Source organism: Triturus cristatus, chromosome 10 (genome assembly GCF_964204655.1).
Source record: "Triturus cristatus chromosome 10, aTriCri1.1, whole genome shotgun sequence".
Taxonomy (NCBI): Eukaryota; Metazoa; Chordata; class Amphibia; order Caudata; family Salamandridae; genus Triturus; species Triturus cristatus.
This window is the reverse complement of record NC_140593.1, coordinates 569,651,187-569,668,559: the sequence shown is the minus strand read 5'-3', so window position 1 is coordinate 569,668,559 and position 17,373 is coordinate 569,651,187. Positions and strand designations below refer to the sequence as shown.

Below are 17,373 nucleotides of genomic sequence, written 5' to 3'. Positions count from 1 at the left end.
CCACCCTCGCTGCAAAACCTAAGGCGGCAACTTTAAAGGACAATCCTGCACAAGTCTGAGCTCGGCAAAGACAGATAAACCTACATCTGATTTTTGCGGCTGGTTGATGCCTGACACTGCTGCCCCTTCTGTGATGGGCTGCCTGAGATTGGCCATGCATGCACAGGCACCCAAGGTGGCTGACCCATCAAGCGTAGTACACCATATGCTGCCTGACACCACGGGAAGACAAACTGGACAAGGTCCTGACGGCAATTGAACACTCAAGAATTTCCATGGAGAGTAAGATAGGCTCCCTAGCAGGGGAGCTTAGTTTCCTACGGCATGACCAACAGAGGGGGAGAAGTCTTTGGCCACACTACAGCCACAGTTTGCAACGCACCAGAATGAAACCCAAGACCTCCAGGACTGAGTTTAAAGAGAGGGCTGAAGACATTGAGGGATGCTTTCGTCGGAGCAGTACACACATCCTGGGCCTACCAGAGAGGATTGAAGGCTGTGACCCACTGTCCTTCCTGCAAAATTGGTTCAAATCCTTTGTTTCCACACCAGACTTAACACCCATCTTCTTGCTGAAAAGGCTCCCAGTGTGCCAGCACACCCACCTGTCCCGGGGTGCTGCCTTACCACATTCTGCCCAGAAGGGAAGCCATCCTAAAAGCTGCCAGACTTACTGGACCCCTAATGCTCGAGAACAAGATAATAATGCTATTCTCGGACTACACCCAGCAGCGATCCTGCATCCACGAGCTTCCTGCACAGGAGTGTAGATGAGACTTCGAGAGCTCAACATTCAATACTCCTTGCTATTCCCGACCTGTCTTAAAATTCCTAACAACGGCAAATCCCTCTTCTTCACAGATCCCAAGGACCCATGGGACTGGGCTGATAGACACCATGGGGAGATTCCTGCACAACCGGGGGCTCCCCCTTTTCTCAGTGAAAGGAACCAGGAAACGCAACCAGGTATGGTGAGACCCCTTTCTGTTAACCTTGGCAGCCAGATCTCCCACTTTGGAACACGTTATTGAGGAGCGCTGTCAGGCCCTCTGGGCGGCAGCATCCTTTGGAGACAGCACTAGCACCTCGGAGAGGGAGAAGGGCCTGCATATCTTCGCATCAGATGATGATTCCATGATAACGGACGGTTCCTAAAGAGGCTTCCAAACTCCACCAGTAGTAAATGGCGGATGACATTATGTAGCAGAGAAGATCGCAGACTAAAATAAGCTTTATTTTGAACCGTGCAAGCTGTCCAGCAATGGAGAATCCACACAATGTCTGAGGACTATGGACTCATAGACCCTCAGCGTATAGATGTCAAGGGGGAGACCCCACCTGAACCACCACTACCAAGCCTCACATAGATCAGTCACCCTCACACATCGCTGCCTTTTGTCGCTCGATGCTTAAGTCCGCTTGGTTTGTGGTGCAGTTAGTAGCAGGCCCTATGAGTTGCTGACAGTGGATGGGTGGCTACACTACCGCTGCAGGAAAGGACAGTATACACTGGTTGATGGCCGACTAGATGTCTTGTGTGTCCTTCTAGGGAGCATAAATGCTCTGAACAGCGACCAGGAGGAATTCTGAACCACGCTGTCAGGGATACTGGGACACAGAACTGGGATGTCGTGGATACTGGGAGGGAACTACAACTGCACACTTGACTTACAGCTAGATCAATCCCATCCTCCCCTCCCTCCCTCCCATCGACACACCCAATCAAGGCACTTTGTGGGGTGTTTGTGTCAGTTGGCACTCGCTGATATCTGGAGAACCCTACATCCCCAATCCCATCTCTACTTATTCTATTCTACCCCACTTGACCTCCACGTCTGCATACTGTGCTCCACTTCCATTCTAGACATGGTACCCATGTCTACTATCTAAGGCGCATCATCTCCGACCATGATGCCCCAGTCCCCCCAGTATCTACTTGGTACCTGTCCTGATAGACACTAGAAAACCCAGCTTTTCGCGAATCCCAGGCATCACACACTAGACACTACTTCGAGGTGAACCATGCCACAGCATCCACTAGGCGCTTTAGCGGGACACCTTTAAGGTAGTCATGAGGGGGTTCTGCATGCAGGAAGTAGCAGGGGCCCATAGAGTTTTCGAGAGAGGGATTGGGAGGCTGAACTACTCATACCCCTCTTGAAAAAACAGGGACTAAGGACGAACAGGGACTCAGGACAACCTCCAAGGACCCCGAGCTGGCCGAGGCTAAAACTCGCTACGCTGCTCTCCTGGAACAGCTACACTGTGTCAGTCTCAGTGCCTATGCAGCCAAGAAACATTGAGAAGGAGACAAGTCCAGATGTCTTTTAGTGTGGCTGGCTTGGCAGGACACTCGTTCAAACCCGATCCTGGAGATATCCTTGCCTGCTGTAGATAGCCTCTACACACAGCGTGACATCTTGAATGCATTCTTCCAGTATTACTCCTCCATATACAAAGCACCCCCACCCCCTGGTCCTGGATGCAGTTGAGACTTTCTTGGCAGGACTTACTTTCCCACACATCCCTGTCGCCCTCAGAGCTACACCTGGTAAAATAGCCCTAGCCAAAAGCATAATGTTACCTAGACTGCTCTACGACTTCGTAAATGTTCCTGTTGCACTCCATCGTGCTTTTTACAAGACTTCAACACCCTGTTAGGAGACCTTATCTGGGGAGACAAGCCCATCAAATTGTTCAAGGCGTACTACTTAGCAGCACAACCACAGTGGGTATCAGGATGGCTAGCGGGGCGAATGATGGGAGATACATTCAACAGGTCTGGTCCCCATGTGTTGTCTACGCTCCAAAGCTTCCTGCTACCCAAAGTTACACCCCAGGCCACACAGTCCCTACAAGTTACAAGTGTCCACAAATGCTTTGCCAGGGTTTATCCCCGCACATGCATGTTCTGCCATATGCCCCAGCACTCCCATTGCGCGGCTTGCCACGACTTCCCGGCTCCTGTTCTGCCTCCGACTTGGGGAGCTGGCATGAGCAATCCCTAACCACAGTGGGGGACCCCTTTGCTGATGGCCACCTCCTCACCTTCGACTAACTATTCTCTAACAATGCTCTTCCGAACGGACAATTTCTCACTTACAGAGAGATGCATAACACGTCAGGCTCTCTGTTCCCAATGACATGAAGAACCCCATGCACACTCAGTCCCACACACCCTGCTACACATGGGGACAGGGTGTCACCTGGTAACGTGGTTATATAAGGTCACACAGGAACACACCGGCCTCCAACTGACAGCTTTGAGAGTTAAATTGGACAACAACTAGGAAGGGCATTACATGACAAAGAGTGGGAACAGGCTTAGGAATTCCCTCAACAAGTGTCTAGAAACACCAGGTTCAAAAGTATACAATTTTATATCTTACACAGGGCCTTCCTGACGCCAGAACAGCTCAACCAATACTTCCCCCACGCACACCTCAGCAGTCCCCGGTGACAGCTGGTTTACGAGGATTTGCAGCATATGTTGTGGTCCTGACCAGCCATATTCACATACTGGCATTCCATTCACACCATGCTACAGAAGGTCACCGGACTTACAGACCTTAACAGGTGGGAGGCTAGTGCCCTTAGCATCTTCAAACGCAGGGGGCGGCACAAGGTGAGAACATGCTTCCCTGGTATGGCCCTATTGCTCGCTAAGAGAGCCCTCACCCTGCAGTGGAGGGCGACACATGCCCCATTGGAGGTGGCATGATATGGGGCGAAGTGGAAATGAGAGAAGGCCGAAGGAGAGGTGCTGCGATACAAAGAGATCCAACACCTTCATAAGTGACCCATTTCCACCGACTGGGACGCCTTCCTCGATCAATTCGAGAGTCTCACCCGTAGTGATAACCTACCCCTGGGAACCCGACCTAGAGGTAAACATTATGTGCATGCCACCTGGCACTCCCACTGCCTTACACTGGAAAAGACAACACAAGTTGCCACGCACTGCCCAGGGGATTCCATCCGCATACATCTACACCCTAGAAACTTCCCCTCCTGAAACCTCACCATTCACTACTGCAGACCAGAGAAGCTGGATCCCGGCTCAACCCATCACCTCACTCGTGACACAGGCCACGGCCCAGCTGGCCCTCCGTCCTGGCCCTTCCAACATATCCCCCTCATACATTGCCCCACCCACCACTGAGTTGGAATTGTCATTTCCCTTACCCAGTTCAGGGGTCCCGCCTCAGTTGGTTGGCACCACATACAAGGTGGGTGGATGTACCACCTAATTTATGGCCCAATGGGTACGCCAGTATTTAGAGAACCAATTGTATATTGACTCAAAATAATGCAAATGCTTTGTATTTTGCCTTATATTTGAATATGAAAAACCCCAATAAAAACAGTTTTAATTAAAAAAAAGATGGAATTAGTCAAGATCATTGTCCACAGCCCCTACTTCTTTGAACCATCGCCCTATATTCCAGAATGTTTAAGGTTTCTTTGCATACTTTCACTGTTCTGAGAGTACCTTTCTTCTACATTTATTTGACAAAACTCACTGTAGAGTGCTGACATACTCTACACTTGTTTTCTTAGATCTGGTGCCTTGAAAAATTAAGGCGAGCACAATTTCTACGTAATAAATAACCGAGGGTAAGAGTAGGTCATACATGACTGGACTCAAGGATAGGCTTTGAAGGGATTTATTTGTTATTATATAAGGCTTCTAACCTTTATAGTTACTCTCTTTGATAAACACAAAGTAAACTCTGGTGCAGGTTGAGGGCTATCTTCCACCTTTGACAGGCTTTCTCCAATCGACGCCATCCGGGTCGGGAGATGTAAAACATAAGAAAAAGAAAAGATAAACTCTCCTGAGTTGTCTGTTAAATCACTTGTGCCACCGTCACTTTTTTAACCCGTGTTTTAGCAGTTCAGGCCACTCAGTGTTCCTCACACAAGTGCCAGCGACTCAGTGGGACAGTGCTGGGGAGTAGGTGCTCTGGAATTTCGTCCGAGGAGACCTCTCACTCTACAGATGTTTTCCACCAGTCACCAACCCCTTAAGGCATGCCCAAATTGTGGACTCCAAGACTTGGCTTATGTCAGGGCTCAATAGACGATCCGCGGCAGGCTGATCCACAGCGTTCGTATCCACCAAGGTCTCTTGCTTCTGTGTGCTTTTTCTCCAGTCCTCATCAGCTTCTTGTGCGATCCTCGCTCTCTCTCTCTTTCACTTTTGCTGGTCGACGTCCCCTCCTGGCCTCCCTGTCTTCGTGTTGACGTCTTCAGTGTTATGCTCCTTTCCCCTTACCGTTTGTTGTAGTCTAATCTCGGCAGCCATATTGGAATTCTTGCGCCCCACACCAGGGCTTATGTCGCACCCAGTTTAGGAGAATTACTAATAACTTCTGATACAAAATTAAAATCCCATTATGAAGGGAATGGAATGTAAAGTAATATGTCAACTGTTAAATAAGCACGGTGTTAAAAAAAAGGAGCACAGAGCAGCAATACACATTCACAGGGCTCCACCACTTAAATTCCAAGAAAGCCTTGCTTGAATAGTCAGGTTTATAGAGATTTTTGAGATAGTAGAAGAACTGGAATAACAATGACGCATACCAGGTAAAGTGACAAGAGTCACAACGTCCTGTCTCTGAATCTGTCAGTTTTCTAGGGATAGGCAAAAAGCAGATGAAAGCCATAAAAACATCTTTGCAGATTTTACTTCCTTTCACTTCTAGTGTAGATTTTATAATTTTTACAACACCTTGGCTTCTCTTGGGACTTTTATATCATTGTGTTGGATAAGTAGTTATTCTCCTCATTATCTACTAGTGTCAATACGTCTCACAGTTAATAAGTTGCCAGATCACTTTAAGAAAGATGGTTCTCTTATTTTTCACAGAATTTGACGTGCCATAATAGGGCTTCCAATCTTTCTAACCATTACCCCCCTATTTTGGAAAAGCAAATTTGTAGAGTTATTCAAGATTATCCAGTCGATTGCTTCTGGATTAATATGTCTTTTCCCCCTTAACCTTTTTTAGATACTTGATTTAAACTCTTTCCTCATTGTTTTCAGAAGTTTTAATTCATTTCCTTTATTCTGTACTTGGGTCATTTTAATAGGCCTATGGACCCTCTGTTGATACTTCTGCCTTTTGATTAGTGAAGAATTATGCCTTTCTGTGTATTGTCCATTTTAGCTCTCTGAATTGTCCTACAAATGTGTTTTCCTGAATCTTTATCACCTGCATAACTGGGTTCAGATCCTTTACTCTAAAGTTCCAGTTATTTGACTGGGTGGATACCTTATTGGGAACCAATGTCCAATTCATGTTCCTGGTCTGCAGTGTGGTTGCTTGTGGGCTTTGTGCTTCCGTGTTCCTCCTGAACAGGGATGTATCAGTTTCTTGAGTGAAAGCATCCATATAGAGATTATTTCCAGGTTCAGATCTTGAGGAACACAGAATGCATTAAATATGAACTCAACTGATCTCATCTGTTAGAATTTCCAAATGTATTCTGTTAAGTTGCTTTTTTATGACAAAATAATACTGTTTCTCTAGCAAATGGCATCGATTTGACATTTTATCTAAATCTTACTTTTATTTGCTTACCCACAGTTTTTGTGTTTATCTTGATTTTGGGACAAAATTTCTTGATTGGGGATTGCAGTTATGGCTGTGTCGTTTAATTTGGTTGTGTAAAATGCTATTTTTCAACTGCACCTATTTTTTTTTTATTTCTAAGTTCATTTCAAATTAGGAGGGCTGTTCACAGAACAGATAATGTGCATTTATTTGAGCACTAGTGTACAATCCATATGGTGAGTTCAGTCGCCTCAAGGTGCTTGCTCTCTGTCTAGTAGTGCAGCCAACATGTACGCATGTTATAAAAATTGCAGACTAATTTACAGTGTAAGTTCCATTAGATGTACAGTGATAAACAAGATGCTTGTGTTAATGTGTGGATGTTGAAAAGTTGTCTTTTTACAGTTTTCTTTAGAAACTGGGAGTTTTTTTACATGAACGGCAGACATGATGTCTGAAGGCACTATATGATGTATGATGAGAGCGTGCAATGGACAGCAGATAAGGCGTATCTTTGAGATCTTGTTTCAGACAGTATTGCAGTATCACAAGTACAAAAGGGGAGGTTTGGCCTTCTTTTTGCGCTTGCATACGTAGATGTGTGTTCTTCTGAAGCAGCAATTGTGTAAGAGGCAACAGACATTGAACTGGAATGTATGTTCAAAAGGCCGCAGAACCTAGTAGCCTCATGTACTGAGCAAAATAACTGTGACTGCCTAGCATGGTTGTAAGAGAAGACATAAGGCCTTCATTTTAAGTGACAACTTAATAGCAGCTGTGGTAGAAACCGGGCATTCATTTGGGGAGTAAATCCCAGGAAAAAGGCCTAGAATTATGTAATGTCAGCCAGAAATTGGTATGTTAACACTGAGCTCCCCACTCCATAGAGGACCTATAAGGGATACCTCATGCACCTCTGGTAATACTGCATCACAGAATTACCAACACCACCAATATCTGTAATGCCAATTTGAAGATTACCAGACTACAATTACTTGTGAAATGGAGGCCTATGTCAGCACCCATAGATTATCAAACTCTTGTCGATTGCGATTGTTCAGTGGCCTCTGAATGTCATTCTTGCCTGATACAATCTGTTTCCATTCTAAAAGGATCTTGAGGAACAACTTGAGGAGGAAGAAGCTGCAAGGCAAAAATTACAACTGGAGAAGGTAACAGCAGAGGCTAAAATAAAGAAAATGGAGGATGATATACTGATAATGGATGATCAGAACAACAAGCTGGTAAAGGTGAGAACCTCTGCTTTTTTCATTCGGGGGCTCTTTCTAAGGGGATAAACAATTGTGTCAGAAAATGAACAATTTAGAGAAAACATGGAATTGTGGAAACTGTATTACTAGTCCCCAAAACAAGTATTGGCAATAGGAATGTAAGAAACCTCTGAAATGACTAGAAACACAAAGCTAATAAACCCCCCCCTCCCCAGCAGCTGATATAATTGCTGAACAAACTTTAAAACTAACTGTATTTACTTTCAATATCACTGTCAAATGTCACGCTAAATTAAAATTGGTAATTAAATTCTCCAACATGATCCATTTGCATAGTTGCTGCAACTGATCCTATACACTTTTTTATGCAACTGAGTTGCCCAAAATATTTTGGTGTTACAAAGACTGCAGTTTCCGAAATCAATGACTTATTGACAACAAAATCAGAAGTTGCAATGAACTACAGATACGGTTTGAGTCAAAAGAGCCTTTCCAGGGTCACAGAGTGCCTTTGACTACTCATTTGCCAAGAGTAGGAAGTAGTGGAGGAGTTCTCAATTTCTTTACGATTTGGGAAGACATGTATCAATTGCTTGTGACCACAGTTATAGGTGCACATCTTTGAATTGATACTAATAACCAATTGGGGTGATAGCCAATGCCCCCGCACCCCCCCTCAGGCAGATTCTACTTTGTGAATTTGGGTGAAGCAGTCTGTGTTCCACACGACAACTGAACTCTCCCCGATGTCATCCCCTGCACATATACAAACTTTCACATGTAAGGAATGTAAAAGGAGGGGTGAGGGTCTGCTGTCAATCACAGGTCTCCTTCCCTTCCTGTGCAGGAGTGTGCAAGGGTTCACAAATTAACGAGTGAGGAGGTTCTGTGATCTTCTGTAAATGTGCGTTTGCAGGGGGAGACTGATTAGTATCACAAAAAGAAGCCCAATTCGCAAACTTATTGATATGAAAAAACAATAATTGTTTTGCGACCTGTGCTTAGTAAATCTGCCCTAGCTACCTCTATTGTGATGAAATAATCAGCTGTGTTATAATTACATGGCATTTAACAAAGTGCATTTTGGAAAATTTTGTTTTCCACTTTGGGAGTGCAGTTCCAGTAATATCTTTACTCAAAAGGGAATATCTAACAAATGTAGAGAGGGAAAATCAACTAAAAAGATACATTTATGGAATAAAGCATACAAAGTCAAAATGAATGATATCCATGGGAACCAAGGTTGTTGCGCTTAAAGCCTGAGGATGTTATTTACTTCCAGCTCCACTCTTTCTAGCTCTAGTCTGATAATCATCCGCTTTATGTCAGGGGTAGTAGGCTATGTTAGCCTACCATCCTCCCCAGCAAAAAAGTGAATGGTTGGGATGTGGGACGATAAGGTGGAAGCTGAGAACTGTGAAAAACACTTTCAGGACACCTCAACTGACCCTACCTGCCAGACCTCAGCAGAGGACGCAGATTACAGATTGAAACTCTATTCAGAGGTTCTCATTTGTGACTTACATCAGCAGTGACATCAGATAACGTATGGATTCTCCAAGCTTGTATCCGTGAGGTATCGTACCGGAATATCGTGATCAGAGTATCATCTAACATAAACATTGTGCCCTAAATATTGTTTACAAACCTATATCCCAATTGGATTTAACAACAGACAAGCTATACTCACTGGGACAATGTTTTTGTAAACACTATTTAAGCTGCCATATTTATGTGAGAAGATATTTCTGTCCAGGGATATTCTGACATACATCTGTCAGTGATTCTCCAGGACCCTGGACGTGGATGGAAGAGAGATTCCATTTCCCACTTACAACCACCAGAAAAGAGAGGTTGGTCCTTATTTACAAGAGATAAAAATAGCACTGTTCTCACGCCCTCCCTCCAAAAATATTAGGAAGTAAGCCTATCCTAAGGACACATGAGGGGTATGTTTAATGTCACAAATTAGCACGTCTCTTTCTCCTTAATTTAGTTTTTTTAATAATGCAGTGTTTTTCCCTCCAGTTTCCTTTTACATTTTCACTACGACCAGAGCACTGGTGTCTCACACGATTTTTGCTTTGTTTCACACCATGCCAAGAAGGAATGGATAGCACAAGAAACATGTTTTGCAAACATTCAGGTGGACCTTTAGCTTGCATCCATTGTGCACTAAATATTATCAGGGTTAGGGTATCTAATTGTTTTTTCTTCTCGGTGCGACAAGCTGAAAAATCTGACCAAATATTTTTAAATTATGAATCAGGAAAGGAAACTCCTTGAAGACCGGGTGAATGATCTAACAACAAATCTTACAGAAGAGGAAGAAAAAGCAAAGAACCTCACAAAACTGAAAAATAAGCATGAATCCATGATATCAGAACTGGAAGGTACAAATTCTCATATCTACTTTACATCAATGCTAGTAGTAGGAGTTGAAATTGACAGAGGAGATTTTAGTTATGGGCTTTAGAGGTGCAGAATGAGTAATTTGTAGAGCAACAGAGTTCTTTTACCTCCCTGCCTACAACACTTGCTATCTATCACAAAGAAAAAGATCATAGTTTTGAAAAGTTGTTTGAGGAGTCAGTTTGAACAATGGTAGTACAAAATTACACTTCAAAATTTCTTGACTCAGAAAAAGACATTCCTTCACTCTAATGATAACGTATAATCACTTTGTGTACCAAGAAAAATTCAATACGTGATTATGAAGGAGTTCGCACATGTAGCGAGTGCAGGGATGTGAAATTTGGCGATCTAGATAGTGCAGAGAATTGTTCACCTTAAAGTCTGACCTCTAACTACTTGTTTTATGCCAAAATGTGGTCTTTGAGGAGATATGGCTAGCACTGAGACGTAACAGGTATAGGGACATGATAACTGCTGATGAATGTAGATACCTCTGAGCAGAGCTTAGAGATATGGTATAGTATTCTGGAAATATCATGGTGAGAATTAATTATAAATATAGCGATGGTGAAAATTTAGCACTCAAAGATTAGATGAACACGTAGATGCATGAATCAAACATTTTGGCAAGATAGGGAGGATAAAGAAGTATGCTTTTTGGAAATGTGTGGTGTGCAGTGATGCAATGCAAAGATGGTGTTTGAGTGAATGTGTGGTGGTGAGTGTGGAGAAATATGCAGGTACTGTAAAGGAGGTATTGTGAAGGAGAGGTGTTGTGCGTGGGGGGATTTGCAAAGTCTACAAATATCACAGGAGTGGAGATGTGACAGCAAATGTTTGACAGTACAAGGTCAATGTTGTTATCAGCTTGGGACAAGATTGGCACACAGCCGGGCTTATTATTGCACCCTTCCATTGTTTTAAAGTGTGATGTTTCTGGCCCAGAGATTTGCTTGTGCTCACCTGTATTTTGCGAATTAGGAAACCTGAGACGAATTGTAAGCAAAATGTAAAACTTCACATATCTTTTATTTAAATATCTAGCTTTACAAATCAGATATGACCAATATCCCAAGTGGATATCTGTTTCATTGTAATCTTCTAGCTAACACACAACACTTTGTTGTGTTCCTGGTATTTATCATTTTCTAAAGAGAGGTGTTTCTTACAGTTCGCTTAAAGAAAGAAGAAAAGTGCCGACAAGAACTTGAAAAAGTTAAGAGGAAGCTGGAAGGAGACTCCAGCGATTTCCATGAGCAAATTGCCGACCTGCAGGCCCAGATTGCTGAACTGAAGATGCAACTTGCCAAAAAAGAGGAAGAGTTGCAGGCGGCTCTTACTAGGTATGGGTTTGTGTGGCCAAAGGGTATCATGGTCCCTTATCTTCTCTTTGGCTGTTATTTAAAAACACCCTGCGTTTGTGTGGTAAATATCACCTTAAGGTCCTAGTCAGGCATGGTACAGAGTTTTTTTTTTAAATTAATCTGACATTTTTGATCTAACTGTGTACTTGAAGGTGTTAGGGTTGTAGTGTGATCAGTCAAGCAGAAGATTTATTTTCCTTCCAAGATGTACATGGAAATGAGGACTTTAACAAATGCTACATTTGAAAAGAGGCATTGACATGATCAACACAACCCAGTAAGGTGATGCAGACAAATAGCTTGGATCACAGCCGGCAGGGGGGGCGCCAATAAAAGAAGTGTCTTTTCCTTTGTTTGGCGCTATTATTATTATGATTAGACGTATTTTTGGGTACAGAAAGTGTAACGAAGACAACCCACAATCCTTCCTCTGTCCATTGTAGATGAGTGGCAGGAATGATGGTGTAGAGACCCCAAGCCCATTGCATTATTTGTAAAAAGAATAAATGGCAGGGCCCTCGTCAGGAGGCCACTACTGCTTGCACCATCCATTGTCCCTACCAGCGCTGCCAATGACAGTAGCAAATCAGCTACTAACCCTCACACTCCTAGAGGTGTGACAATTAAGACTATTCCAGGTCCCCAAAGCTGTAAGAATGACTAAGGCATCATTTTAATGTATTTTTAAATAATAAACAACTGGTATTGTGCTCTATTCTAAATATGACACCAGTGCCACCATGTTGCAGCTGTCATAAGTGCCAGTGTCTACAAATAAGTGCGGTTTACGAGCACCTGAAAGCACTGGCTTCAATTAAGTAATCTATTAAGGGCTAGCAATTCTGCTGTGTGAAAAACATTACAACACCCGCACATGCTTGACCTGTAAAAGGTGTTTGCTAATGTACTTTATGGCAAAAACAAAACATAAACCTTAAATAGTGAAGACCTAAATGTTAATAGATGAAAAATTTGATTACAAATACACCAGATGAACATATAACCATCGTAGTTCGTTGACAAAATTAATCTATAGTTACGTTCATATACATTCCTATACAATTATATTTTTTATGCCGCATTTTTTAATTGAAAGGAGAAATAAATACCTGCAAAAAATTATGAACCTTATGATATATGTGTTCATGCCTTGTGCATCACATTTTTGATTTTCAAACACATTAGTTTGGCATCAAGGTTCATTTTTTAAAGATATTTGAAGTAATTGTTAGATATCATCAATATACAATCAGTCATATGACATTTTACGTTATGATGCCAGTTAATCTTTAATTCCAATATAAATTTCATCTTAACAATGTGAAAGTACATATTTCATCTTGTATCTAAATGTACTCCCAAATTCACAGAAAATATACAATTCTTTATTTAACAGTGCAGGCTACATCCACTATACCTTCATATGTCTTTCACACTTACCTTAAGAATAGCATGGATCATTGCTGCACTTGTCCAGTCATTGTACTGGGATACAATAAAATTGAGAAAGAATAAGCCACAGGGGTTTATGGAAGTCAAAAAAAAATAAGCTCAACAAAAGGATGTAAGCCTTCATCTAAAAACAGAATAACTATTGGAGTTAATGTACTATTTAACAACTTTATTAAAGGACACATGTATAAGACCTGAATGTGCCAAATAACCAGAGGTCTCTAACGATGAGCTCCTCGTCAACGTTTCATGTAGTGAGCAACACTGTAATGTGTGGGCTTGGAATTTTTATTTGTAATTAGGAGTGCTGCCTAACACTGATTTGGGGTATTTTTCGTGGCAACCTTTAATGACAGTTATACCTGTAATAGTTACATTTTCCTGAGGAAACATTTATACCTTCAGAGCTTTTGCTTTGGTAGTATCTACAATAAGTTAACAGTTAATGCATTCAGGGGGTGGTGCTCTAACTAGGTAATGTGTTGCATTCTCCTTCCGGTCTTCTTAAAAACAGACTTACTTTTATATTGGTAGTTTGTGTAAGACTCAAAGGGGGCAGAAGGTAATACATTTATGTATGTAGGCTTACGTACTTGTATGGCTGATCTCTGCTGGGGAGCAAGAGAGCAGTGGACAGGGGGTGGGAGCCCTGGGTTATGATCAAAGATCATTAATATATTTATGACATGTAAGTCCCTACCGTGTGGGGTGGTAGGGCTCTCTTAGGAGCTCAATAATAGTAAAGTAATCCAAGGTACACAGTTAATTGTTGTACCTTAACTATTTCTAACATCACAAACTATCATGAACTGAATAAATTGCCAGAATTCATACAGCAATTAACATTTTGCTAAGAAACAATTGTAACATCTTGTAAACTCAATCAAGGACAGCATGACTGTCTATTTCAACACTGCACCATTTTATGTTCTGAAGGCTTGAAGACGAACTTGCTCAGAAAAACAATGCCCTCAAGAAAATACGTGAATTGGAAGGACATATCTCTGATCTTCAAGAGGACCTGGAATCAGAAAGATCTGCAAGAAACAAGGCAGAGAAAATGAAACGAGACCTGGGAGAAGAGCTGGAGGCCCTGAAAACAGAACTCGAAGACACATTAGACAGCACAGCTACTCAACAAGAACTCAGGTAAGTGTAGCTGGATCTGATACTGATATTGAGCTACAAAAATCTTTCCTCTGATTCCTTACATTGACACTGTCTCCTACCCCCTTTCTCCATATACTTTTTGGTGTTGCTATCAGAGTTGTTGAATATTATGCTTTGCTTCTTGGAGCTAAGATCTAAAAATTTAATTATGCCCCCGAAGGTGTGCTCCAAATTATATGAGATTTAATAAAACTAAGTGTACTATAAATACATGACTATTTAGCTTCATTTCATGTAGAGGGAAAGTCATTCCTTTGGAGTTGGGAATCCTTTTGGAAGTTGCACAGGATGGAGAGTAGTGGATATTTGAAGCCATCAAGAAAGAAAATGGTTCTGGGATTCCGTATCCAAACAACTCGAAGATCCCAAACACTGTGCATGAGGAGACAACAAGGAGGGGCAGGGGGGAGGAGCCTAGCGCGCATCCAAGATGGTCGCGTGAGCACAGGGCTCCCCGGACCCTCTCTGCTCCTCGGAATCTATCCTGAGAATATCCTGACGTGGCTTATGGAATCTGGGAGATAAAGACCAGCTGAGCATATATCTCTTTTCAAAACTCAAATCGGACCTGGGAATCCTGAGTTGTCGTCGTCGGAACTTTTGGGACCCACCCGACGGAGGTGACCGGGGTGAAGGTGACCCGAGGGGCCGGGCTGCAATTGAACAACAGCGGCCTCAGCGCGGTGCCAGCTGCCGATCCACCACTTTCGGTTTCGGTTTTACACTTCAGGAGACCGGCAGGGGGGTGCGCTCGGGGTGGCGAGGTGCTTCCTGGGCCTCTGCATGAGGCTCTCTTTCAACTGCCACTAGAGTGCCTATCGCCTCGGACCCCCTATACCGACATTTTGTGGTCTTCTTGCTGGTGCCCTTACACCTCTTGATTGGAGGTCCCCTTGAGTGACCGTGTTCACATGGGGGGCAAAGGGGGTCCCGAGGGCCGCAAGACCAAGGCTTCCCTCCGCGGGGGAACAGTCCAGAGCAATAACATGGACCGCTACACCCAGGGCAGGGGGCCCTCTGGCGCTGCTGGCCTCCCCTCGGATACTGCGGAGGGAGGCGCGACCGTCTCTACGGAACTATCCCTGCAGGACATTATGGGCGCCATTGATGGCATTAGGGAAACCATCGCGACGCAATATGAGGCCCTGGCCCGTAAGATTGACACTGTCGCGATTGATGTCACCCTGATCCGGGCCGACCTCTCCAAAACTAACGAGAGGGTCCAGGCTCTCGACGCACGGACCTCCACCCTCGGTGCGGAGGTGTCGGATCTGCGGGCCGCGCTTGGAGACATCAGGGTGGTGAACGATCATATGGCCCGGCGGCTTGAGGACTTCGAGGGACGGGCCCGACGCAACAACATCCGCGTCACAGGTGTACCGGAGTCCTCCGACGGCCGCCCGGTTGACCTCGTGGTCGAGGAACTTATCCTGAACCAGTTGTCCCCGGCCGGCCTAAGTAAGTTCTTTGCCGTGGAGCGGGCCCATCGAGTTCCGGGCGGTCGGCCGCGGCCGGGGGCCCCCCCGCGGCCTATCGTGGCCAAACTGTTCTACTACAGGGACCGCGACGCTATTCTGCAGGCCTCACGGGCCCACGGCCCGGTTCGTCATGAGAACTCGACCATCAATTTTTATCCGGACTTCACGCAACTGGTCCAGAAACAACGGATGGGATTCCAGGGGGTGAAGCGTCGTCTCCGCGAGCTGGGCCTAAAATATTCGATGCTCTACCCTGCAAAACTCCGAGTGGAACATGGGGATCGGACAGCCTTTTTTGACTCTCCTGTGGCTGCAAGTGACTGGCTGGACTCTCTGCCGGACGGAGGTGGCCGTCCCGGACCCTCTGCGGGCACCGCGGGTGACGGGTCCCCTTTAGAATGACTTTTGGTCCTTGATTTTGCCGTTTTGCACTGTACAGTCGGGTCTTATTTCATTTGCATATTGTGTTTTACCAGGACCAGTGAGGGGGGCGGGCGGGGACGGGTCCCTTACCTCCTCTGGGGTCTTTTCGTAGAATGGGGTTAGAGGGGCGACAGGCACACTGCAAGTTGGGGGGTTTTTTTGGCCCGCAGGGGTGCAGGGTGGGGGGAGTTGGTCCTGGGGTGGGGTTGGGGGGGAGGAGGGGTTGTTTTGTTGTGTGTTTTTTGTTTACAGGGCGAGGTACTGATTTTTGTCCACATTTGGGAACTGTGCTGCAGGCTGGGGGACCCTTGATCTATTGGGGGGGATGGGGGGGGACGGGTTGAGGCTTATGTCATGGAACGTCAATGGGTTGGGGGACCGTATCAAGCGGGGTGTAGTACTGCAATATTTGCGTCGTTTGACTCCTGACGTGGTGTTTCTCCAGGAGACGCATCTGGTTGGCAATGTTTGTCATGCAATGAACAGGGGGGGATACCGCCTCGTGGCCCATTCTGGTTTCACAACTGGTTCCAGGGGGGTGGGCATTCTCCTGCGAACCTCACTTCCGGTGGAGATCACTAAGATAGTCTCGGATGACAGAGGGCGCTATGTGTGCTTGATTGGGAGGTGGGAGGGGCAGCCCCTTGCCCTGGTTTCAGTTTACGTCCCCCCGGGCCTCCAGAACTCCACCTTCACTGACTTGGGTCGAATGCTGCTTGACCTTCCGGACAGCCTCCTGCTCATGGGCGGGGACTTTAATTCTGTGGTTTCGGGGGAACTGGATCGTCACCCACCAAGGACCCTCCCCGCTGCCCAGGCATGGCTGGGTGGGATGCTGGACACCTTCGGCCTGGTGGATAGTTGGAGATTAATGCATCCGACCCAATGTCAATTCACCTTTCACTCGGGGGCGCATGGGAGTCTCTCTAGGTTAGACTACTTCCTGATGCCCGCGGCGCAGACTGGTCGGATTCGAGAGGTCAGGCACCTGGCGCGGGGTATCTCCGACCATTCTCCGCTGTGGCTTCTTTTTGACACCGGGCCGCGGTCTGCAGGGCGGATCGCTCCCATTAACCCATGGTACCTGCGAGACCCTACGACTCGTGACAGCCTGGTTAAGGCTATGGACCAATACTTCCTGGATAACGAGGGGTCGGTGTCGTCTGCAATGTCCCTGTGGGAGGCCTTTAAAACCGTGATCCGCGGACACGCCCTTTCCCAGATAGTGGTGGCTAAGAGGGTCAAGAGTGAGGCAGTGGTGAGACTGGAGACTGAC

General features: G+C 45.1%; 1 protein-coding gene across 4 annotated transcripts in view; it reads left to right on the top strand.

The window, feature by feature from the left end:
• The window catches only part of MYH11 (myosin heavy chain 11), a 224,789-nt gene that overhangs the window by 170,502 nt on the left and 36,914 nt on the right, over nt 1-17,373 (top strand). For all 4 annotated transcript variants that reach the window (XM_085632079.1, XM_085632081.1, XM_085632078.1 and 1 more), the window contains 4 exons: nt 7,676-7,813; nt 10,065-10,188; nt 11,382-11,553; nt 13,963-14,175. In XM_085632079.1, coding sequence (XP_085488205.1) covers nt 7,676-7,813; nt 10,065-10,188; nt 11,382-11,553; nt 13,963-14,175 — 647 coding nt within the window. The remainder of the gene's footprint in view (nt 1-7,675; nt 7,814-10,064; nt 10,189-11,381; nt 11,554-13,962; nt 14,176-17,373) is intronic.